This window comes from Rattus norvegicus, chromosome 15 (assembly GCF_021556685.1).
Source record: "Rattus norvegicus strain SHRSP/BbbUtx chromosome 15, alternate assembly SHRSP_T2T, whole genome shotgun sequence".
Classification (NCBI taxonomy): domain Eukaryota; kingdom Metazoa; phylum Chordata; class Mammalia; order Rodentia; family Muridae; genus Rattus; species Rattus norvegicus.
In genome coordinates, this window is record NC_141548.1 from 54,293,001 (window position 1) to 54,318,683 (window position 25,683).

General features: G+C 38.9%; 1 protein-coding gene across 4 annotated transcripts in view; it reads right to left on the reverse strand.

Moving 5' to 3' along the window:
* Rb1 (RB transcriptional corepressor 1) overlaps positions 1-25,683 on the reverse strand; it is a 131,528-nt gene that overhangs the window by 83,643 nt on the left and 22,202 nt on the right. For all 4 annotated transcript variants that reach the window (XM_087584953.1, NM_017045.2, XM_087584956.1 and 1 more), the window contains 7 exon segments: positions 23,889-24,004; positions 20,779-20,898; positions 14,330-14,368; positions 13,266-13,333; positions 7,749-7,859; positions 3,319-3,461; positions 1,421-1,498 (listed from right to left, as the gene is read on the reverse strand). In XM_087584953.1, coding sequence (XP_087441079.1) covers positions 1,421-1,498; positions 3,319-3,461; positions 7,749-7,859; positions 13,266-13,333; positions 14,330-14,368; positions 20,779-20,898; positions 23,889-23,932 — 603 coding nt within the window. In that variant the 5' untranslated portion in view covers positions 23,933-24,004.

Consider the following 25,683-nt stretch of genomic DNA (forward strand, 5'->3'; position numbering starts at 1 on the left):
CATATACATTTTGCTTATTAGAATTTTAGCTAGACAAGGGTCATCAATGCCACCAAACAGTGCTAAACACAAAAAATATCACTACAGGTTGAACATTTCCTACCCAACATGTTTAGAACCAAAAACATTTAATATTTTAGATTTTTTAAAATTTTGTAATACTGCCATATATAGATGAGATATCTGAAGGACAACATTTAAGTACAAAATTAATTTATGTCATAAATACATATTACTGTATGCAGAATATGAAGGTAATTTTAGACAACCTTTTAAAATACTTTTGTGTTCTGAGTAGAACTTTTCACCTGTGGTCATACTGGTGTTTAAAAAAATATTAAACCTTTAAGGGCTCTCATTATAACCATGATTTAAAACCAGTGCTCAAGAGTCTGCTGTGATTTTTCTCCCTTCCTTCTCGTGTTAGGGAAGAACCAAGAGTCTTGCACATATTAAACACACATTCCACCACTACTTGCATCCTGAAATGGTTTTTGCTTAGTTTGGTTTGTTGCTGTTCCGGTGCTGGGGACAGAACCCAGGACATTTGACATGCTTAGACAGGTACTCTACCCATGAACAACACTCCCTTTCTGTGGCTTTCAAAGTCAATCCTTAATCTTGAGGGAACAAAAACTACAATATATGTGTGTGTGTGTGTGTGTGTGTGTGTGTGTGTGTGTGTGTGTGTGTATGAATACAAATTGTATGTTTCCCTACATAAATATACTGGGCAGAACTGTTACTAATCCATGGCTAAGATTAGTCACCGCTCCTGCCCTACCTTATAGAAGCACAATCTGGCTGAATTATATGTGCAATACTGAAAATGGAAGGTTTCTCTTAAGGTACCCATTGAAACTAACCCTTTATTTAGGACACTCTTTAGAGTTGAGAAGAGCAGGTTTCTAATGACAAAGGTAGGAACACGACTACTAAGAGTCCAGGTCCCAGACAAGTGGCTTTAATCTCAGCACTTGGGAGGCAGAGGAAGGCAGACCTCTGAGTTCATAGCCAGCCTGGTCTACAGAGTGAACCATTGCTATATAGAGAAACCCTGTCTCAAAAAACAAAAACCAAAAAGGGGGGTCAGGTTCCTTCTAGCTTCCCCAGTTCCACAGTAGACCACTCTTCTGCTCTGTACATCAATCTTATGCATGTACAGTTTACTTGTACAGGTTCTACTCCAACATACCACTGAGCCTTTGAATCTACAAAGTTCAGTCACTCAAAAAGCCATCTTCCACAGAGCACACTCAGCTCAGAAATCACATCACCTCAGAACGGTATTTCAAGAAATTCACCTGCTCCAGTTAGGATGTGATAGCCCTCCTCAAGATATACCCATGCACACTCCCATTAGAGACTTGTAGACTCAAACAAAACGTACTAGTTTTAATTGAATTTTCTTTCAACTTACCTCTGGAAGTCCATTAGATGATACAATTCCAAGTGAACTTATAAAAGGGATAAAATTTTTGAAATAAACATTTTTCACCTGAAAAATATAACATTTGAATATATAAATCTAAAATTATACAGTAATATGATGATATATTACAATTTAAAACAAAATAAAATCTAGTTCCAGTAACTATTTACACTAACAGTGTTAACTGCCACTTACATTACATTCAAACTTATGATATTAATTTATAACTGATATATTTACTTTCTAATAATTATTTTGTAAAACAGAGTTTAAGTGGGAAACTGTTAATGAAATGGGATTGATGGCATGATAAGCCATTGAAACCGACATTTAAAATGATGCTTATAAAACATATTATACAGCCACGCAATTAGACAAGATGGATGAAGCAAAGAAGTGCAGGCTGACAGGAGCCGGATGTAGATCGCTCCTGAGAGACACAGCCAGAATACAGCAAATACAGAGGCGAATGCCAGCAGCAAACCACTGAACTGAGAATAGGACCCCCGTTGAAGGAATCAGAGAAAGAACTGGCAGAGCTTGAAGGGGCTCGAGACCCCATATGAACAACAATGTCAAGCAACCAGAGCTTCCAGGGACTAAGCCACTACCTAAAGACTATACATGGACTGACCCTGGACTCTGACCTCATAGGTAGCAATGAATATCCTAGTAAGAGCACCAGTGGAAGGGGAAGCCCTGGGTCCTGCTAAGACTGAACCCCCAGTGAACTAGACTGTTGGGGGGAGGGCGGCAATGGGGGGAGGGTTGGGAGGGGAACACCCATAAGGAAGGGGAGGAGGGAGGGGGATGTTTGCCCGGAAACCAAAGAATTATTATTAAGTATTAAATAAATTTAAAAAAGAGTTAAAAAAAATAAAACATATTAAAATTACTGGTTGCTCTACAAGGGCAATGTGCTATAGAATTTTTAACCAATCACTTTTCTTAACCTAACTTTCTTTTCCAAACTTCTTTTTTCTAACAAATAGGGATTAATACAGGAATTAAGTCTAGGAAGCACTTACTAATTTTGTTTTCTAATTTGTTCACAGTTACCTATTTAATAGTTAATCGATTAGTAAAATTAGCCACCAGTTATATATCCATAAATGCTATCAAGTATCAATTAAAACATTAGTTCTTATTAGCTATACTTGAATAATAACATACGTAATGATTCTAAATTCTAAGAATAAATTCCAAAGATGTAGCACTTCACGCATCTGATGATGAATTACAGACAAAATTTCAATAAATAACTTGTGAAGAAAGAATGTTTAGAGTGGACGGAGAGCCCAAAGTCTCTCCAAGGTCTAGAGAGTGGTGAGCAACTGGCCTCTGCAAACATGTACTCATTACTGTAAAGAAGCAGGATACAGTATCTGAAAACCCTTTCCACTTCAAATCCTAGATTCTTAGAGAAAATAACTAGGTCTGCTTAAGTTCTCCCCAATAGTTAGTAACATCTGATGTAGTATTTGGAAAGAAAGTCATAAAATACTCAACAGAAAGTGAATGTGAGATCACTTTTGTTTCATGGAAGTGAAACACTGAGGTTTTTGACAGGGCATTTTAAAACACCAAGGATATTAGTAAATTCAATAGAATAGAAGGATAATACACTTGAAAACTATCATCTTCATGGTATCAATTCAGTGATTCCAGAAGGGAGCTATTTTCTTTAAAAGCAAAGTAAGAAAGTATGAAAGTAATGTTTTCCAAGAATTTTGTTCCTATAAAATAGAAGTGGTCCTACTTAAAAAAAAAAAAAAGTATGTTCACAACAAAAAAGTATATATTGTCAGACTCTGCATACAGTAATAGGATATTACTCATACAACAGTCTACTTCAGCTGCTTTAGATACAGTGTGAGAGAAATTACCTCATCTACATTACACTCGTGCTCCTTACAGAGAACTTCAATAGTTCTTGTATCACTTTCTAGTTGTTTTGCTATCCGAGCACTCCTGTTCTGACCTCTTCTGGGTGTCCGAGGTGAACCATTAATGGGTGTTGCAGCTGTTTCTGTAAAGACGGCAAGTTAGTTAACACCGTGAAATTGGGCTGTGGATGTAACTGAGTTGGTACAGTACTTGCCTAGAAAAGCATGAACCCTGGGTTCGATTCCAGCACCACATATTCCAGCAATGCGGGTGTATATCTGTAATCCCAGCATTTGAGAAGTGGAGGGAGAATCAATATTCAATACCACCATTGTCTACATAGTGATGTCAGAGCCAGCCTAGGCCACATGAGGCCCTATTTCCAAAATAAATAAAATTAAACAAATTATAAAATAATGACACACTGTAATTATAATCAAGACATCAGAAATAATCCGGTAGAATTCTATTCTGCTTATTATGGTTTACTATATAATAACAGTTTTAACTTACTAATTCATGCCTATTGGGAAACCCTCTGTTTTGTGGTGCTGGCCATCAAATCCAGGGTCTTTATGCATGCTACAAAAATGCTCCATCACTGAGCCACAGACTGTCCTTGAATATCTGTTGTCACATATACACTGCTACAAGTTTTTGCAAATCACATTTTTCTTTTACTCCAAATCTCATCCCCCAAAAGCTATATCCCATAAACTCAGAAAAAGTCTGGCAAAAATTATTTATGTTACTTTTAAGTGTATTTTACTCAGTATATACTATCAAAAATATTTCCTAGGCTGGTAAGATTGCTCAGTGGCAAAGGCACCTGTTATCAAGGTTGATAACCTAGTTCACTGCCTGGAGGAAAGAACTGACTCCAGGAATCCTTTTAACTTTCCACACACAGGGCGATGGCAAGGACCTTCCTCTAATGAATAAAGATTTCAGGGGACCAATCACTGGTCGAGGAGTAGGCGGGACTTCCAGGTCAGAGTGGAGAAGAGGGGAGGAGAAAAGAGAGTACAGACAGGAGGAAGATGGAGGAAGAGAAGGACAGCCCAGATCCGTGTGGCTTTAAATAGTCACAGGTAGCTATGAATGTCTTATAAGGGATGGATTATTATAGGACAGTTTGTCTTATCTAAGTGGGCAGTTTATATCAGTTGGCTCTGAGTTTATTGTGTGGACGTTTTGTGGGGTGAGAATTTACGATATAAATCTGATTGATAACTTTTAAGCCTCGAGTTTTGATTTACCGGGTTACAGGGGTTTGTGACAGCTGATCACGAGTTGGGTGGTCGTTCGTTGCATGCACTGCACGCAGCTGGTTTGGCAGCGTCCTGCAGCGACCGCCAAGGGAACTTAACAGGTTGGGCGGTCACTGCTGGGGCTAGCCATGGAGGCAGTGAGATCACTGACAGAGAGTAGCTGGTGGTAGACTGGAATGGACAATCCTTTTTGAATATTTCCTGCTACAGAGGCCCACATATAATTCTTCCACTTGTAATGCAGGGGGCTAGAGAAATGGCAAGGTCGTTCAAAATATTGGCTGCTCTGTCAGAGTACCCAGGATCAAGTCCCAGAATCCATAATTATCAGTTCGGTTCCAGGGGACAGGATGCTCTCTTCTGGCCTCCACAGGCACCAGGCAAGCATACATGCTGGCAAGACACCAGCACATATTTTTTAAAGATCTAGTATAAAGTTTAAGTATGTAGTAAGAGGGATCCCTGAATAAAGGCCATTGCCACCCATGCCTGATGCCCTGAGTTTGGTCTCTGTGACCCACACAAACATAAAAACAGAGAACTGACTCTTAAAGGTTGTCCTCTGACCTCTTCTTGTACTCAGCCACACTACACATACCCCCTCACACACAAATAATATCAATAAAAAAATTCTAAAGTGTGAGCTTTACAAAAATAAATAAAAGATAAACATAAGAATATGACAAACTGCGATTTTCTTAAATAATCTGTATTATTTTGAACGTTACTGACCAACTGAGTAATCAACTATTAAAGAGATTACAGGTGATTAAATACAGTCTAGCCACTCTAGAAATCAGTGTGGAGAATACTCAAAAGCTAAAACATATCTACCATTATGACCCAGCTCTCTAATAGGAGTTAAAACTCACTCAGCAATAAGGAAACCATGCTCGTACTTGACACCCAGTCAACTCCCTACAGGTTACAGATTTTGGAGGAGAACCTACAATCCCTACTTTATTAGACCAGTATAATCCCCAAAAACAATCTATAAACGTCTGTCCTTATACTGCAGATAAGTTGTCTTCACTCTTTATCAAGAAACTTTGCTTTGTCACAGATGGAAACCATTACAGAAAATCACAACCAATCAAACATGTAGCCCAGTCTCAATGGATACGCCCACAAATCACTCTAGTGCTTAAGGCCCAATGACCCTTGCAGAAGAGGCAACAGAAGGACTGTGAGACAGAGAAACAGGAAGGTTGTATATCCTAGAACCAAAATATTCTAATACATTCTCAAAACTTTCCAGACTGTTTTCTCATGAAGTCATTGTTCACAGAGATGAATGAGGCTTCCCCATTCTGGCCTCTTCAGCAGCACATTTAGACTTGATGTTTGACCTGTTATCTAGTTTAGTACCACTATTAGCACTTCTATCATTACAGCAGCTAAGAAGCAGCTTGTCCTTAGCTAAGTCTATATCTTCTATATTCTGTATAGAAGTAATTCAAGGCCCTATTCTTGAGGTGGCCGAGAGAAACATGTCTAGTCCAAGAAACAGATTTACTTATACTTATCTTTGCTTTACGTTGTCTAACTATATCAGGAATAGCTACTTGTACTTGAATAGATTTTCCACTCTTCTCGTCACCCACTGAAACACTATCAGTTATTGTTCATATAAAGAATGTCGGTCAACAACATACAATACTAATTAAAAACTTAAGTTGCTACTGTAGAATTGACACCACCACCACAACCCCCGCCCATTTCCAGGAGGCATGGATCACATCTGTCTTGTCTTTTGCTCTACTTTACTGCAAATCCCCTCCCCTTGCTCCTTCAGGGGAAACCTCTCCCCAACCTTACCTACTCTTCAAACTTATTTCAAATACAGTTCCTTTTTTTTTTTTTTAAGATTTATTTATTTTATGTAGAGTTCTGTCTGCATGTATACTTGCACACCAGAAGAGGGCATCAGATTCCATTACAGATGGTTGTGAACCACCATTTGCTGGGAATTGAACTCAGGACCTCTGGAAGAACAGCCAGTGCTCTTAATCTCTGAGCCATCTCTCCAGCACTACTGTTTCTGTTATATGCTATTGATTAGCTTTCCACTGCTACATTTTTTTTTAATTTTTAAATTTTATTTTAAGTGTGTGTGTGTGTGTGTGTGTGTGTGTGTGTGTGTGTGTGTGTGTTATGAGGGGTATGAGGGGTAAATTTAAGTGAGGACAGTGCTCAAAGAGTACAGAAGAGGGCATTAGATCTCCCTGGAGATGAAGTAACAGGAGGTTGTAAACCACCCAAAATGGATGCTAGGAAATGAACTCAGATCCTTTGTAAGAAGAGTATGCACGCTTAACCACGAAGTCATCTTTCTAGCCCTTGTTTAATTTATAATTATTATTGTATTATCATGATGATGATGATGATGATAGGTGAGTGTGTGTGTGTGTGTGTGTGTGTGTGTGTGTGTGTTACATATATAAACGTGGGGGTACCAGGACAACATTTGGAAGTCAGTTTTCTCCTTCCACCATGAATTCTGGAGATCAGACTCAGGTTGTGAGGCTTGTACACCTTACTGGCTCTGTAAAAACTCCCATGTCACTAGACCTTCCGAAATAATTTGCTTTGTTTGGATTAACCCAGATCACTCACTACTTATTCTTAATTATTTGTTCAACATTTTATCTTTTCTTCTATATCTGTACTACTTGAAGATTGCTGTACTTTGTATCTGGAAATGTGCAGGCCCATGTGTTAAGAGTCTTGGTCTCTGGCTTGCAGCTATCACCAGAGTCTAACAGCTAGAGGATTATTAGGGGTGCATCCCTTGAAGGAAAATGGGGCACAGTACTTTTCTTAACTCTCTCTCACTTTCAACCTTCTCCTACTCTAATAGAAGGTGAACAACTTTACTCCACTGTGTGTTTCTACTCCTTTACCACAGGCTGAAAACAAAGGGCCAAATGACTGCACTACAACCTCCCAAACTGTGAGCTAAAACCACCTTTTCTCTCAGTAATTTCATCTCATCAGATGGTGTCACAGTAAAGCAAAGCTGAGAACAAAGGCAGCCTCTGAGCCCGATTAAAGTTTCATCGTCCTCTCAGTTCTAGGACTAGTCCAGACCTGTAGACAGTCGGTACGTAAGTGCTGAAGAAATAGGAGAGGGGCGCTGTGTGGTTTGCAATACTTACTGTACGGCTCTCTGAGCAGCGCAGGAGGCGAGAGCTTGATAAAATAGTCAAGTACACACAACATTAACTGAAATGAGATCACCAGATCATCTTCCATCTGTACTACTTCTCCTAAAAATGAGAAAGATGCACATTTAAGTTAACTGTATGTATCTGTTACTTATTTAGTTGCCCGTGTGTGCATGCATATATGTGCATATCTTTGTGAGCACATGTATGTATGTGTGCATGTACCACAATGCACAGGTGGCTATCGAAGGACAACCTGCAGGAGTTGGTGCTCTGCTTTTATTTTGTGGGTCGAGTGACAAACTCAGGGTGCCAGGTTGATGGCGAGTAACTTTACATGCAAAGCCATCTCACTGGCCTCAAGATTCCCATTTTAAAAAAAAGTTAAAGATTGGTACCTTTAAACTGAATAAAAATGTGGGAGGTAATATATTCATATGCTCATGTATTTGTTAATCACTACAGCCATGACACTTTTCTCTTTTTTTACAAAAAATAAAATAAAACTGAGATTTAAGACATAATTGAAGTTACAAAACTAGATAGTGTTAATCTACCCTCTGAATTGAAGATTAAGGATAACATTATTCATTTTTTAAGATTTATTTATTTTACTTATGAGTATACTATTGCTGTCTGCAGACACACCAGAAAAAGGACATGAGATCCCATTACAGATGGTTGTGAGCCACCATGTGGTTGCTGGAATTGAACTCAGGACCTCTGGAAGAGCAGTCAGTGCTCTTAACCACTGAGCCATCTCTCCAGCCCCAATAATTAATTCTTTCTTTAATAATTAATTATTAAAATCATCTGATGTTATTTTGAAAAATTTACTTCCTATTTTGATATGACGTGCAGAATTCATATTTTCCAGAAACCATGTTGAGGCAAATGCATGCTAGTCTTTTATTCAGAATACTTATAGATTATCTCATATGCTCAGTTTAACCCCCTATAAAATATTACACTAGCCAAAGCCATCAAGAAACAACAAACTTAGAATATAATATCCAGTTTATGCTATATATAATATTCAACTACAAGGCTTATAAAAATAAATACATAATAGGAACCTATATATAAATGTAAATTGTGATAAATGTAAGTGCATAATTTCTTATGGCACTATGATTTTTCTAAAGAAAGAAGTATAGGGGCTAGAGAGATTGCTCATGGTTAATAGAACTTGCTGTTCTTGCCAATCCAGGCCAGGCTCCCAGCACCAAATATCTGTAATTCCCGTATCAGGGACGCTAATGCCCTCTCTGGCCTCCACAGGTACCAGGCATACATGTAGATACATATATGCAAGCAAAACATTCATATACATAGAAAATGAAAATAAATAAATTTTTAACTAAAAGAAACATTTGATTTGATTCACTTTCTTCTTGGTATCTGCTAAGCTAGTAATAATGACTATGAATATTGAAACTCACAAATATGTGAGAAAATTAATAACCCTGTATCAGGTAGGTATTTTAAATTCATATGGTATGGTACAAAAGAATGTTTGCAATGAATTTAGTAAAGAAATATCACAGCAAAGTAAAAATGAATGGTATGAAAATGTCACTATAAACTCATAATTTGTATGTTAAGTAAAAGCTAATGCTAATGAAGAAACAGGGATGAAAACTGCTATCAGGTGTATCAAGTAAGAAGAGCAAAGCCAGGTGAGACAACCTCTCCCTTCGTGAACAACATTCTGAAAGGAACACACACTTGCCAAGTGCCAGTAAAGGCAGTAGCAAATCTGTAACACTAACAGAATGCTCCTCTTTTTCCTCTTCTGAAAGTATCTCACATGCTCATATAATTCTGACTTGGAGGGAGAAGTAATTGCTACAGGAAGTAAAAGGCTCCAGAGATCCCAGTATGCTATGCTCACTGGGGAAAAAGGAGAGTAGAAAATTTATCTTACAAAGACTAAGAACCGCCCAGGCTCATAGCCTTCCAGACGCATTCTCTAGTCTCGCCCTCCCCTTCTGTAAGTAGTATAACACCTGTTTACAGTGCACTGCATTTCTATGGGGAATACAAACTAACTACATGGTAAGTGAGAAATGAATGAAGGGAGGGTCTCAGAATTAAAACTCAGAGAAAAACCAGTAAGATGAAGGAGAAAAAGCACACTCAAAAGAAAAAGTAAAATCACAAAAGGGGGAGAAAGTCAGAGAACATAATAGGAAGAAAATATCTAATAAACAGACAGAGCTGGCGCTCCTCCACTACAGTGAGCTCCCACAGTGCCCCTGCACTACAGTGAGCGCCCAGTGCCCCTGCACTACAGTGAGCTCCCACAGTGCCCCTGCACTACAGTGAGCGCCCAGTGCCCCTGCACTACAGTGAGCTCCCACAGTGCCCCTGCACTACAGTGAGCTCCCACAGTGCCCCTGCACTACAGTGAGCGCCCAGTGCCCCTGCACTACAGTGAGCTCCCACAGTGCCCCTGCACTACAGTGAGCGCCCAGTGCCCCTGCACTACAGTGAGCTCCCACAGTGCCCCTGCACTACAGTGAGCTCCCACAGTGCCCCTGCACTACAGTGAGCGCCCAGTGCCCCTGCACTACAGTGAGCGCCCAGTGCCCCTGCACTACAGTGAGCGCCCACAGTGCCCCTGCACTACAGTGAGCGCCCAGTGCCCCTGCACTACAGTGAGCGCCCACAGTACCCCTGCACTACAGTGAGCGCCCACAGTGCCCCTGCACTACAGTGAGCGCCCAGTGCCCCTGCACTACAGTGAGCGCCCACAGTGCCCCTGCACTACAGTGAGCTCCCACAGTGCCCCTGCACTACAGTGAGCGCCCACAGTGCCCCTGCACTACAGTGAGCGCCCAGTGCCCCTGCACTACAGTGAGCGCCCACAGTGCCCCTGCACTACAGTGAGCGCCCACAGTGCCCCTGCACTACAGTGAGCTCCCACAGTGCCCCTGCACTACAGTGAGCGCCCACAGTGCCCCTGCACTACAGTGAGCGCCCACAGTGCCCCTGCACTACAGTGAGCTCCCACAGTGCCCCTCCACTACAGTGAGCTCCCATAGTGCCCCTGCACTACAGTGAGCTCCCATAGTGCCCCTGCACTACAGTGAGCGCCCAGTGCCCCTGCACTACAGTGAGTGCCCACAGTGCCCCTCCACTACAGTGAGTGCCCACAGTGCCCCTGCACTACAGTGAGCTCCCACAGTGCCCCTGCACTACAGTGAGCTCCCACAGTGCCCCTGCACTACAGTGAGTGCCCAGTGCCCTTGCACTACAGTGAGTGCCCATAGTGCCCCTGCACTACAGTGAGCTCCCACAGTGCCCCTGCACTACAGTGAGCGCCCACAGTGCCCCTGCACTACAGTGAGCTCCCACAGTGCCCCTGCACTACAGTGAGCGCCCAGTCCCCCTGCACTACAGTGAGCGTCCAGTGCCTGGGGTGTCACACAGGGAGATCTTTAGCTCAAAGGTAGTCTGGGCTATGTGCCAAGAACTTGCTTTCAAATGAACAAACAAACAAAGGAGCTCACTGATCTCAATTTATATAAAGACAAGGGGTCAGAAGAACTAAGCAAGAACTAGGATAACAGAATTAGTTTAGTTCAAAACAGACAAAAGACAAGATGAATAGAAACTACGTAATACAAAGTTGGGGATGTATCTCAGTACCAGAATATTCATGAAGCATTCAGTTCAATTCCCAGCATTGAAAAAGATTTAAAATAATTAAAATGAGAGGAAAAATATGAAGAAGAAAACAACCTGATATAATGTTCAAAGAAAGCATACTGAATAAAATAATACCTTAAAATACAAATTATTAAGATGTCTCAGAAATGAAAACACAATGCCTAGTTTGTTTTTTCTAAAGTGTTCTGGGACAAATGACTGTAGTATGATACAATAGATCTCCTAGGAAAGGTATTAAATCTCAATTTCAGTATTGATTCACTTTATTTTCTGCACATGAGCGTTTGCCTGCATTTGCCTGTTCCCGTGAAGGCAGAGGAGAGTAGCAGGCTCTTGGACTGGAGTCAGAGACTGAGCTGCCATGTGGACTGAAAGCAGGGCTTGGCTGCAAGCTTTAACCTCAGCTAATTAACTAGCCAACCAAAGATGGCGCCACCTACTTCGTCATCTCTCCACACTTAATCTCAAGTTTAAACAAGAACTCATCAAGTATTCAGCCACTAAACAACAGGAGGAACTCAAGCAAGCCTCAGATTTCTTAAAAGTAACATTCAATACTGCAAGATAATTCCTTAAGGGACAAAATGACTCAAGAAGAGGCTACACAGTCAAGTTCTCTTTCAGGTATAAGTACTGTGGACATTCGCCATCCACATGGCAAGCATAGGAAAGACGACATGAAAAGGCCTTGTTTTTAAAATCCCACAGGTGGGAGATGGCTCAGCAGGTGAAAGTGCTCTCCACCAGGCCTGAGGCACGGGCAAACACACACGCTAAGTAAATAAAAGTACAAGACAGTATTGAATCCTTAATGACACAATCCAGTCAGCTAAGAAGTAAATCAAAATAAAAAACCCAAAGAAGCTGTAATAAAGTAGTTATGATGGGCACAGAATGCACTTACATACAGAACTGAGACTAAAGGCAAACAGTAACTATAATTACAGATGAGTAAATGTTATAGTCTTCGAAAATGAAATGAAGACAATAGAATGTAGTAGTCAGAAAGTGGGGAGAGAGGGAGGATGATGAGCCAAGAGTGATTATCATTGTTTTTCAAAGTAGATTGGTGTAGTGTTGTAGAATTTCCACTTCCTTGTCTGTGGCCATACCACCCTGAACATGCCATCTCGGCTGCTATGAGGACAAGGCCTGGTGAGTATTTGGGTGAAAGAACTCCCTCTTCTCTAATGGCACTGTGATGGGATCAAGTTGTTTCCCATCAGCACGCTATACTGAATGTCATGTGTACTGACTGACATGTATGTACTGACATCATGGTTTACTTCCATTTTACTTCTCTCCCATCGTTTTCTACTTTTTCCAAGTCAGAAGAGGAAAAACAGAAGAATTCACCCTGAATCTGGAATTGGTACTAGCATTTAACTACTATACTTTTTCCTTTCCGTTGTATTAGCATTATCAAAATACAAAGTCTGAAAAAGAAAAGCAAAGATTCTCTTAGGAAATATTTTAAGAAACACCATGTAAAGTAAGTGGCCAAACACATATTATTTCCATTTCTTATTACTTCACTTTTGTAAATTTAAATAAATTTTTAAAATTCAAAATTCACTAGGCCCTGATTTTTAGGCACTGCTAAAAAAGGAAAATGCAAAGAAAATGGAGGAGAAAAGGGGGACTGAGAAAGAAAGCAGGAGAAAAAGAGAAATTAAACATTTCTAATGGTGTCCTACTACCATAGCTATAAAATGCTTCGCTGTTAATAAGCCATGCAGAGAAGACAACAGAAGCATTTATTTTGTACTATTCCAAATGAACAATTTAATCATTATATTTGACACATCAGCATGTGATAATCTATTCATTTACCTTTAGCTAGTAAAAAGGTGATCCAAGAAACTTTTAGCACCAACATAGAATTTATTTCAGTAGATAACCTGGTAAACAAATACAAAGCAATAAAAAGGTTAGACACTGACGAAGTTCTCCAGCTCTTTGTCTGGTTAGTTTGTTCTGTTTTTAACTATAGACTTGAGCTAAATAAATACATAATGGAATGCAACCTTTGTACCTAAACTGAATTTATCCAGTTCATTTGGTCTACCTACCAAAATATTTATTCTAATCTAAAACTATATAAAGTATACCTTTATACTTGTTTGCTCTGTTTTTCTAATTAACATGGACAATGAAAACAAAAAAAGGATAGGTGGCTCAGATTTTGTCAACTTAACACTTTGCCTTAATAATTTTTCCATAGAATGATCATTCATTACAACTGATAGATTTATATCACTTAATATCTGCACAATTTGCATTTCTATCAATCATTTCAATGCTAGTGTTTCATAGAGCAGAAAATCTCCAGGACTACATAAGCTATTTACAGAGAATTTTACAGTTATTTACTGACATATTGCTATAGGCTGCAGTACAAATTTTCAAGATAATTTAGGATTTGTAAATGAGATTTTTTATGAGTATGAATATTTTGCCCATCCTGGTGCTTGTAGGGGCCAGAAGTGGTCATCACATGCAACCCCAGGTAACTGGAAATACAAATAGTTGTGAGCCACCATGTGGGGTGTTGGGAATCAAGCCTTGGTCTAGTCTTCTCTCCAACTCCCTAACTGAGAATGTATTTGTTCTTCTTAGACGAAAGTATGCAGAGCCTTGTTGGTAAAATCCCTGGGATAGATCATCAATAAAAACTTAGTGAACTGCATTTTCCTCACAAAAGTGACAGAACACTGAATTCCAGCTAATTGGTTCTCCTTTGCCATACAAGGCACATATTTTTAGAAAATAAACAATCCAAACAGGATTTTACAACCTTAACTTATAAAATAGTATATTTTTATAACCAAAGTAAAGAACATGTTTGAGATTAGTCCAGAATCACAACCATTAGTGAAAGATAACATACTACATACCCACTGCTGGGCTGTGTCAAATATATAAGTCCACATGTCCTGAAAGGAAAAATAATTTCAGTAAAATAACAGCTTAAAAAACTTTTAAAATACTGTAGCATGAGTCATTAGCCTTCTAAAGCAAAGTTAAAGTATGTCTGCTTACTACGAAGTGACATCTCTCATCACTGTGTTCTAATTACAAAAGAAACGGCTTCTGTCACTCACTTTTAAATCAAAACCAATGACAAGACCAGACTGTTAGGTCAGTGGGTAACTAATAACTATCTAACCAGTAAGTCATACACACACACACACACACACACGCACACACACACACACACACACACACACACTCCTTATAATAAACAAGATTTGGCATTGCAATTGCAATCTGGTTTCATATTCCAGAAAACTGTACAAGTAAAACGGGAAAAGGAAACCTTGGTTTGATTCAAATTCACCAACATTAAAGCTAAATTATTCCATAAGACCAGTCAATAAAAATCTTAAGTTGCTTTTACAAAGTACATGGCAGCCTTGTAAGGCCAAATCAGACTATGTCATTCCCCAGTGTAAAAGCATTCAGCAACTTTCACTGTCTGCAGGGCACAGTCCTAGCTCGCTCCTGACCCGACGCCGTCCTACCTTCCAGACATTAGCAGTTCAAAGCCCATTTGGCCACTGTTTTAGCGTGCACATGTTCGTCACATGCTTAACATGCCAAGTTCTAGTCCCTACTCATTGTTCTTGATACATTTCTACTTCTAATTCCTATTCATCATTTCCTTCTTCTCCCTTAGTCAAAACCTCCAGTATTACTGTTACCCTTCTCACTTAGTTAAGATACAACATGTACTGAATCATTTCTACTTAAATACAATACTCTTCAATTCAGCATCACAACCATAACTGCATTTTTATGTGTACATGTTGTGGTGTATACATGCTTGCACTGGCACATAAGTGTGCATGTATGTGGAGGCCTGAGGTTGATGTCAGGAATCTTCTTTAATTGTTCCTTTATCCTATTCTTTGAGGGTAGGATCCCTTGATAAAATTCAGAATTAATGGATATAGCAGGGTCCTAATAGTTAATCCTTGACGTGGTTTGTTAATTTGTTTCCAACAAAACAGCTGACATCATACATTTTCTTAAAGTGTACTTCATAAAACACTTCTTGTATAAGATCTTAACTGCTGTTAAATGCTGTTATGGTTTGTGGTTTGAATGTGAAATATCTCCAACAGGATCACATTTGAGAAAGAGTCTCAGGGCTTGGGGTAGGGGTAGAGACCCATTCCTGTTCATGCACTCTGACTCCTTGGGATGGGTGCAGTGTGGCCAGGAGCCTCCTGTCCTGCCTCCATGCTTCCCAGGCCTGCTGCCACACTTCACTGTGAGGAGTTATATTCTTCTGGACTGTAGGCCAGCCTAAGTCATTTCTCCCTGAAACTGTTTTTGTAGGGGTATTTTATCACAGCAACAGAAAGTAACAAAGACAAATTTAAGTATAAGTCATTTAGAAAATGCTGAACTCAGTCCAACAAATCTATGCTATCAAACTAAACACCATGCTTTGCCTCGGTATTTTGTGACTGTCTAAGACAGAATACAATAAGAAGATACAGTACTGTGCAGTATTTCTCAAACAGACAATTTCTTTTTTTTTCTTCTTGTTTTAAAAGCTAATATTTGGGCCTGAGAGATAGCTCAGCAGGTACAGATGCTTGCTGCTGCAGGCTTGAAACTGGGGCCCACGTGGAAGGAGAGGGCCAACTCCTTCAGTTACTCTCTACTCTCCACATTTGCCCTTGTACATACCCAACAAATAAGTTATAATACAAAACACTAAAAGCTATCATCAAAACACTATATACGTATTATCTCATTTCATACATTAAATACTTAACAGGTATGTGGAGGCTATCCTTGATTGTCACCTTGATCTCATCTGGAATTAACTAAAATCCAAAAAAACCAGATCTTTAGGTAGAGAAAACACACCTTTAACCCCGATCTAGTCTGGGTCCCACCTTCTTCTGGGAGTCTATATAAGGAAGAAGAAAGGTTTTGCTCTTTGCCTGCTTGTCCTCACCTTGTTAGCAAAGTCCATTCCTTCACTGCCATTAGAGTCTACTTCTTCAGATTTCAGCATATGCTGAAGACCAGCTGAGATATCTGGCCTTGTGGGCTGAGTACACAACTACTGGACTCTTGGACTGTCCATTCATAATTAACCATTCTTAGATTAGCTGGACTACAGCCTGTAAACCATTCTAATAAAATCTAATAAATATATGTCCATTCTGTAAGTTCTGTTACTCTAGACAGCCTTGACTAATAAGTACTCTCATTAACTGGACTTACACATTAGAAAATGAAGTACCCAAGTTAGGTAGCTCATTTATCCGAGATCACATAGTATATGCTCAAGATCAGGTTAGAATACATACCTGTGTGACTACTTCTCCTCTAACACCCCCCCTCTCATATAAATATCTACTGTTTTTGATAGAGAAAAAGAAGGATGAATGGGGAGCTTCCACCCTACCCTCTCTGTTGTAAGGGCATCTTGTACTTCACAATACAGGAAAGGAGTCTATGCATATTTACTCTGTTGTAAGGGCATCTTGTACTTCACAATACAGGAAAGGAGTCTATGCATATTTACTATGAACAGTTCATTATAGATTAATGGTTGTGTGTTGAGTAGTCCCAATTCGAGTGGTGCTTCAAGAGGAATGTAAAACTCAGCTTCACACAGAGAGATGATAACAAAGCCAAACTGTAGAACATAAAGAGAGAAGCACCATCACAGGAATTTCAAGACAGACCAGGGCAGGGCCTGCTCTGGAACATTTACTGCTCCCAGTTCCCTGTCAAGTTTGCTGGCTGTAGACTACAGGAGAGATACCTCTAAGAGTTAATTGTGAGTTCTCTACATCAAGTACATCTCAAAGATTCAACTCCGCATTGATTGCTGGTGTCTGTGTTGATGGTCATCATGAACTCTCATATTCCAATTCGCTTGAAGAAAATTCTTTGGGAACTGTGGTCCTGTATCCCACAGACTGGACTGTAAATACTGTTGCTTATGTTGGTCCTTAGGGAACAGGATACAAAAAGATCCAGAGCACTTCAAAATTGTCTATATAACTCCTAAAGCTTTTGAATTTCAATATCTAGTAGCTGCAACAGTCTTTTCTGTCTTTATGCAACTTAATCAATTCTCTATAAATTTCTTTCTGCCCTTCCAAATACTTAAAATTATTCTTCAAAATACAGACATAGAATATTCTTAAGATTTAGTAGTCTTAAGATTAATATAAATATAAGGAGAAAAATGTCAGCTTAATGGCTTACCTATTGTCCACTCCTCTATTTAGAGAAAAAAAAAGTGGTAAACCACGTAAACAGAATATTCTCTAAGGCCTAAAAATTGCATATGAGATTATTCCCTTTCTTCCCTCTCTCTCAACTACCAGGATATCAAGTAGACTATATCAGAGGAAAGTAGAATAAACAAACAAATTCCTGAAAACAGAAGCTGATATCAAAGCAGAGTATTAATATCAGATAAAAAGTAAAACTACTTGGAAGTATCCAATCAAAACTATTATACCAAATGGGAGGGAACTCACAAGGCCTCACCCTAGATAAATAACAGGTAATTAAGGGAGGAGAAGAGCAGGAAGAATAACCTATCTCCCAAGGCAAAGCTCATTAATTGATTATCCAATACCAAATGGTTAGCCTTTAAGTCATATACACACAAGAAACACTAAAACAGACTCAGCAGGTTATAATTACAGGTTTACGCATATGCATGTAACAACAACAACAACGAAGAAAACGAGGTGCCAGATTTAAAAGGAAGCAGGAACACAGTGTGTGAAGGGAGGGGAGGCATGGGAGGAATAAAAGGGAATTGGGAGAAATGGTGTAATTATATATATTTCTCTTTTTTTCCCACTTTTTTTTACTGGATGTTTTCTTTATCTACATTTCAAATGTTACCCCCCTTCCTGGTTTCCCCTCTGGAAACCCCCATCCCATCTTCCCACTCCCCTTTCTTCTATGAGGGTACTCCCCCACCCACCCACTCCCTCCTGCCTCCCTGCCCTGGCATTCCCCTATACTGGAGCATCCAGCCTTGTAGGACCAAGGGCCTTTCTTGCCATTGGTGCCCAACAAGGCCATTCTCTATTACATATGCAGTTGGAGCCATGGGTCCCTCCATGTGTACTCTTGGGGTGATTTAGTCCCTGGGAGCGCTGGGGTGTCTGGTCAGTTGATATTGTTCTTCCTATGGGGTTGCAAACCCCCTCAGCTACCTCAGTCCTTTCTCTAACTCCATTGGGGATCCCGTTCTCAGTCTAATGGTTGGCTGCAAGCATCCGCCTCTGTATTTGTCAGGTTCTGGCAGAACCTCTTAGGAGACAGCTATATCAGGCTCCTGTCAGCAAGTACTTCTTGGCCATCAGCAATAGTGACTGGGTTTGGTGGCTGTATGTATATGGAATGGATCCTCAGGTAGGGCAGTCTCTGGATGGCCTTTCCTTCAGTCTCTGCTCCACACTTTGTCTCTTTATTTCCTCCTGTGAGTATTGTGTTCCCCCTTCTAAGAAGGACTGAAGCATCCACACTTTGGTCTTTCTTCTTCTTGAGTGTAATTTTATTTTAATAACAAAAATAGAATAAAATTACTACAGCAGGAAACAGTAAACACTGTACCCCAAGTCATTCCTAGCCCTCAATAATCTGATGGTATTTTTTTTTTTTTTTTTTTTTTTTGGAGCTGAGGACCGAACCCAGGGCCTTGCACTTGCCAAGCGCTCTACCACTGAGCTAAATCCCCAACCCCCTGATGGTCTTTTTTTAAAGGACTGATTTGTATAGTATTTTTTTTGCTCTTAAAGACTCATTTCATTTTTATTTATGTGTGTGTATGTGTTTGCTTAGCACATGTCTGTGCAAGTATCATTCAGAGACCAGAAGCTGAAGTTACAGGCAGTTGTGAGCCACCTGAAGTAGGTGCTGGGAGTGGAATTCTGCACAAGCAGTAAGCATCTTAACCACAGAGCCATCTCCTGAACCCACCAGAATTTTTTTAGCAACTGGTTCAGAGAAATTTTTACTTACTTTGTCTATCATAGATAAGAAACCTCTACTACAATTATAGCAAGCTTCATTTGAGTCATTTCATGCTATGTACTAGAGGCTTGGATTTTCCCCCTTTGCACTGTCACAATCATAGTATACTCTGATTTATATATTTAACAAGTACTTCTTCACACTGTTATTCCTCACCAAAACTAGCTTATAATTGCTTGATTATAATTATATTTAAAATCCAGCTATGAAGAGCTTGTTTCTAATTTTCAGACATCTAAATAATATCATGACAGAAATCTTTGAACTTTTTCATATTTGGAGCCATAGTCTTATGAAAAACGAGAAGATGCTCTGCTTGGAAAGACTGCCTCTGAACTCCACAACTATTCTCTCTCCCTCCCTGCTCTTTAAGTAGCCTCTCCTTCCTGGCTGTTCTCCCGAGTTGGGCATATCCTATCTCTGACTCATTCTGTCAAATCTTTCTCTGATTTGTTACTTTGTCTGCTTCTCAGTTAGATGTTATTGTTTGGAATTAAAGGTGTATACTAAACAAGTGTCTGTATTCAAGCCAGAGGGATCAAAGTTGTAGACTAACAGATTCCAGCTGGATCGTATCTTTAATGTGATCTCTTGTCAGAGCAGCCATGTTGTTGGATTAAAATTCTTCTACAAGAATTGATTGCTTCTGATGGTGGTATGGCTAGGGAAGGACTCAGTTTTCTCTAACTTGAAACCCACCAGTAGTTTGACCATACTTCAGTAAGTATATGGGCAACACGAACTGGACTTCCTTGTTTTCTTTTATTCTTTTTCTTCTTTTGGGGGATGGAAGTCCCAAAGTGGGCAGAACTGGGAAGTGAGAAAGCTTGGGGTACATGATGTGAAATTCCAAAAAAAAAAATCAATAAAAATATGAAAAACTGTAAGCCAAACTTAGCCATGGCTTTTCTAGTTGAACAGCACAGGTGGAGCCTTCTCAGCCACCACTGGGAGCACATATCACAACTTGGTAACTGGTCTCACACCTTCTACTGACAATATGGTTTCTTTCTAAGCTGGAAGAAGTTAAAATTTAGATCACTATTCTACTAAGACAAAATGAGAAGCGAGCTCAAAATCTGAAAAAGCAAATGACATAAAAATGGTTAATTTGGGGCAAACACTCAGAATGTTTATAAATTGATATACAATTACCTAGGAATTAATAAAGAAATAATAACAAAATAGATAAGGCTAGGGGATAATACTTAATATTTCTATTAAACATGAAACAGTTCCCAAATTGAAGTAAAATATCAATAAAAATAAAAAACAAAGAATGAAAGTGCAAAGCTAACAAAACTTGTCTTACCGTTCTAATTTGCTGTAGAGTGCACATAACACATTGTACTTCTTCAATAGCCTTGACACAGCATTATCAACTTTGGTACTGGTATCAATTTCTTTTAATAAGTCAAAGAATTTATAGACACTACAAAAAATAGAAAAAGAGTACATGAGTAGCTATCAAAATTTGTTTTATTTCATTTTCAAAGCATGTGCACTTCAATTCAAAAGACTGCCAACTCTACACTAGATGACTGTATATTCTCTGGAAGGGTTGTACTTGTTTTTGCATTTTATTAGAAACAACCCATGCCCTAGTATCTATCTACCACTGACTATATCTATTTAAAGTTAAAAAAACAAGAAAAGCAAGGGCCTAAAATATGCATATTTGTTTCTAAATATATATGTATGGGTTTTTTAAGTAAAATTATTATTAATTGATGCATAAAAGCCCCAAAATTGTACATTTTAGGCGAGTAGCATGTGATGGTTTCATACACATAAAATACTGTATAACAAAAATAAACATATAAATCTCAAATATTTATTACTTGCGCAGAGCAAAAACATTTAAAATACATTCTTTCAGATTTCTGAAATACATTGTACTCAAATACTGAACAGTCTTTTGTATCTGTTGTTTTTTTCAAAACATATAGTTCATTCTGGCACTTCCATTTTTCATATTTGAAACTCTGTCCTCACTTATTTACTCTTTGAACAAATAGCCATCTTCTACCCCTAAAGCCTTTCAATCTCCAACAAGGACAGGCTAACAACACTGCACACTGCTCCCCATTCCTTCCGCATCAGGCTGCCTTCCTCATCTCTCTAGTACTTCTCTAAACTAAGTGCCCAAACACCCTGTTTGGTCTGACACTGCATCCCAGACAGCCATCGGCTGCTCTGCCCGTGCCAATGCCTCACCACTACCACCCCTTGCCCTGCTAACTTTTCTCACCATTTGGCATTTCCTTGTCATATACACACTTACATTCTTTGTCTTACCAAAAGCTTAATGATTGACTATTTAGAAAAAGAAAATTTTTAAAAACTTGCTAAAATTTTAAATTGTTAAACAACTTCTAGTAATTCTTTTATTGTTTTTTTGTAAAAATTAATCTTCAATATATATTTTTTCAATCAGGCAGAAAAGATAGACTGATCAAATAGATCTCATATATCAATTATCATCTCTTCTTCCTACTCTTCACACAAGGTCTCACTTCATATCCCTGGCTGACCTGGAATTTGCTGTGCAGACCAGTCTGGCCTTGAACTCACAGAGATCAGCTTGCCCTACACCATCACACTTGACTTCATATATTAATTTCTAATTAACTTTATATATACAATTGTACAAAAGCAGCTAAGTAGAGTGAAGAATAGTCATTACAACTATTATAGGCTGTCCAAAGCAAAGCCAGATAAGACATACCTGTCTACAGTCCAGCATCTGGGAGTCTAAGAAAGATTACTTATGGCCAGGAGTTTGAGACCCACATGGCAAGTAGAAGGTTATACCTCAAACCCACCAAAGAAGAGTATGAGCTCATCAGCAGGAGGCAAAAGACAAGTGACAGAGGATATTAAAAAATGTTCATGACAAGAGGGTTAGAGCAGTGTTGGTAAGCTATGTGGAAAGTGAAGAAGAATGCAGGAATGGCAGAAGACAGCAGAGATCAAGGTGCTGATTGGAACTGCTCTGAACTAGCAATACAGTTCAGGAAGTTAGTGAGAAACGCTGAAGTTCAGTTACACATGAAGGACTTTGGTCAAAGAATGAACCGTCATTCTCTCATGGGGCCTTGGGTTTACATTTACTTAGGCTGTATTGATTAGAAGAAAAGAGAGAGGGGTGAGTGAAAAGGAAGAAAAGAGTTCATCATGTAAATTTGTAGGATCAGAAAAAGAGAATCAACCAGAGTAGTGCACATGCTTATGAAGGAACACCAACACCTGTCTTGAGAGGAACTGAGCACCACGGAAACTAAATTGTTGTAATAATTGTTTCTAGGGGTAATTTAAGAGAAGGGATGGGGAATCAGTGCCTGAGGTATTAGAGGCATTGACTCTTGTGAACCCTTGATGCTTTGTGCTATTTATATGACACACACACACACACACACACACACGCGCGCACACGCGCACACGCGCACACACACACACACACACGCGCGCACACGCGCACACGCGCACACACACACACACACACGCGCGCGCGCACACACACAGCCTTTGTTTCCACACTGTATTCAAAGGTGGTAAAAAAAGTGCTATAAAATGTAGCAATTTCATCTACTTAGTGTAACTAAAACACTAATTACACTGAATTATAGACAAACTCACTGAAGATCTGCATCTATTTACCAATCTGGTAAAATTATTTACTGCTGTATTTTGTAAATATGTTACAAAGGAAATAGTGTAAGTCCTGTGAGTTTGTTTAAGATGAAAATCTACAAAGTACTAGAGAACAAATTAATATACGTTTAAAGCTAAAAAAAAATGTTAAGAAATGCCTGGGTCAAGTGTCTATCAATACTGAGTATGTAGTAGTTTTTATGTAATTAAAACATCTACTTATAAGTCTTTAATATAAATAAATCTTATCTAAATTTAAAACAGGCATCTTAATTTTTAAAATATTTTTTTATTTTTTTTTTTTACTTCCAAGTCTCTGTGCGCGTGTGTGCACGCGTGCATGCACCTGTTTTTGTATGGATGTGTGTGGGTGCCCATGAACACAAAGGATCAGGGATCAGTTTCTAGCACCCGTATGATGACTGACAATATCTCTAAGTCCAGTTCCAAGGGCTCTGATACCCTCTCCTGGCCTCTTCAGGCACTGCACATGGTATACTTACCTGTAGGAGAAACATAAAATAAAAAATGATAAATTCTTTAAAAAAAAAGAGAGAGACATAAAATAAAAGTAATAAATTCCTTAAAAAAAATAAAACAACCTGCCCAAAGTAAATAAGCTTTAACCACCCAGTAGAGAATTAAAATTCATTATTGTCCCAAATCCATTATATTAAATGTGATTTTAGCATTTCCACCAATTTCTTAAAGTATATTAAAACATTCAAAGCCCTTTTTAAGCCAGGGCTTTTCCATCAGAGCTTTTACCTGGTTTCTATGCTTTTCTGTAGCTCAGTAAAAGTGAATGGCATCTCATCCAGGTCAACTGCTGCAATGAAGATGCAGATGCCCCAGAGTTCCTTCTTCTTCTGAATATATCCTTCCTAGAAATAAGAAGGTTCAAGTATTTTATTAAATCATCTGCACACTGGATACCATGTTAAAATTGAATTACATATGATTTTCTCATTGAACATAAAAATGTAATTTTAAATTCTTATAATGGCATATACTTGAAATATTTAACTTTGTATTAATATAACAAACAATTTTTATATATTTAAGTATACACTTTCTATATCACTTAGCAACTCTATCCCCAGGACTTATGCCCAGAAGAAATCAAAACACTGCTAATAAATATAATCTCAAACTAGAAACCAAGCAAATATAACAGAAATAGAACCAGCAGAAATAACCAAACTGCAATGGAACTATGCAGCTGGTGCTATCTAACAAAAAAGAAACAGCCCTAATAAATGTAGCAACACAGATAAGTAAAAATTATTACACTGAGAAAAAGTCACCAGAAAAAAAGAAACAGCTAGACACGAGATGGTAGCAGACTCTTCCATACAGCTCCAGAGAAGATACACACTCATTTAATGTCAGAAATTAAGTAAGCAGTTGTCCAAACCAAGAGGCGATGTGCTGGGGACTGACTACAGAGATGGCAAGAGCACCCACCTGCTGCTGTGGTTTGAATCCTAGCTGCTGTCATTATACAGGGATGTATTTCCATCAACTTTTGAACTACATCCTTAAAGCAATACGGCTTAATGTAAGTATATTAACTCGGTAAATCTGATTCAGAAACCGTTACATAGTCCTCCTACTGAAACTGAAATATTTATACACACACACACACATATATATATATATATTGACTTAGCATTACAATGACAATATAAAGTCTCAGAAAATAATTTTGCCTAAGTCTTTAATTTTTGAGATTATAATTATACCATTCCCCCTTCTCTTTTCTCCCTCAACCTAGTCCATGTACTCTCACCCCTGCTCTTTCAAATTCATAGTCTCTTTTCTATTAACTGTTGTTGCAAATATGTATTTGTGTGTGTCTATATGTGATTTTTTTTTTGGTTCTTTTTTTTCGGAGCTGGGGACCGAACCCAGGGCCTTGTGCTTCCTAGGTAAGCGCTCTACCACTGAGCTAAATCCCCAGTCCCGCCTATATGTGATCTTAAATACATAAATACCTCCTCATTTTGTACTTTACTTGTAAGTGCATGTTTTAGGACTGACTGTCTGGTACTGGATAACCAGTTGGTGTACCTTCCCTGAGAGCCTCAGCCTGCCTCAGCATTCTTTAGCTGCCTATAGATTTGATATAGGGTTGGGGGCCTGGGAGCTTTTCCCTTCCATGTCAGCATGTCTGTTGGTGTCCCCCTTGTTGTCTATGTTTCTGTCCGATATACCTGCCTATAAGATACTACAGTCTTTTCTAAGAAAACTCTCATAATCTTAGTAACTAAAGATGATAAAACTTATTATATTGCTTATCCATTTTTTTAAACACCAGAAAAGGGTTTTGCGTTATGCTGGAAACTGAAACCCAGGTCTCATACATACTAGGCAAACAGGCTCTCTAACACTGAGCCACATGCCCTTCCCTAAAAGTCTCAAATTTTATAAGAATAAAGCCCTACCACAGAATTATACATTGTGGCTACTTTGCATTTGTGTGTGTGTGTGTGTGTGTGTGTGTGTGTGCGCGCGCGCGCATGTGTGTGTAGGCTAGAGGCTACTGTGGGCTATGTTACTC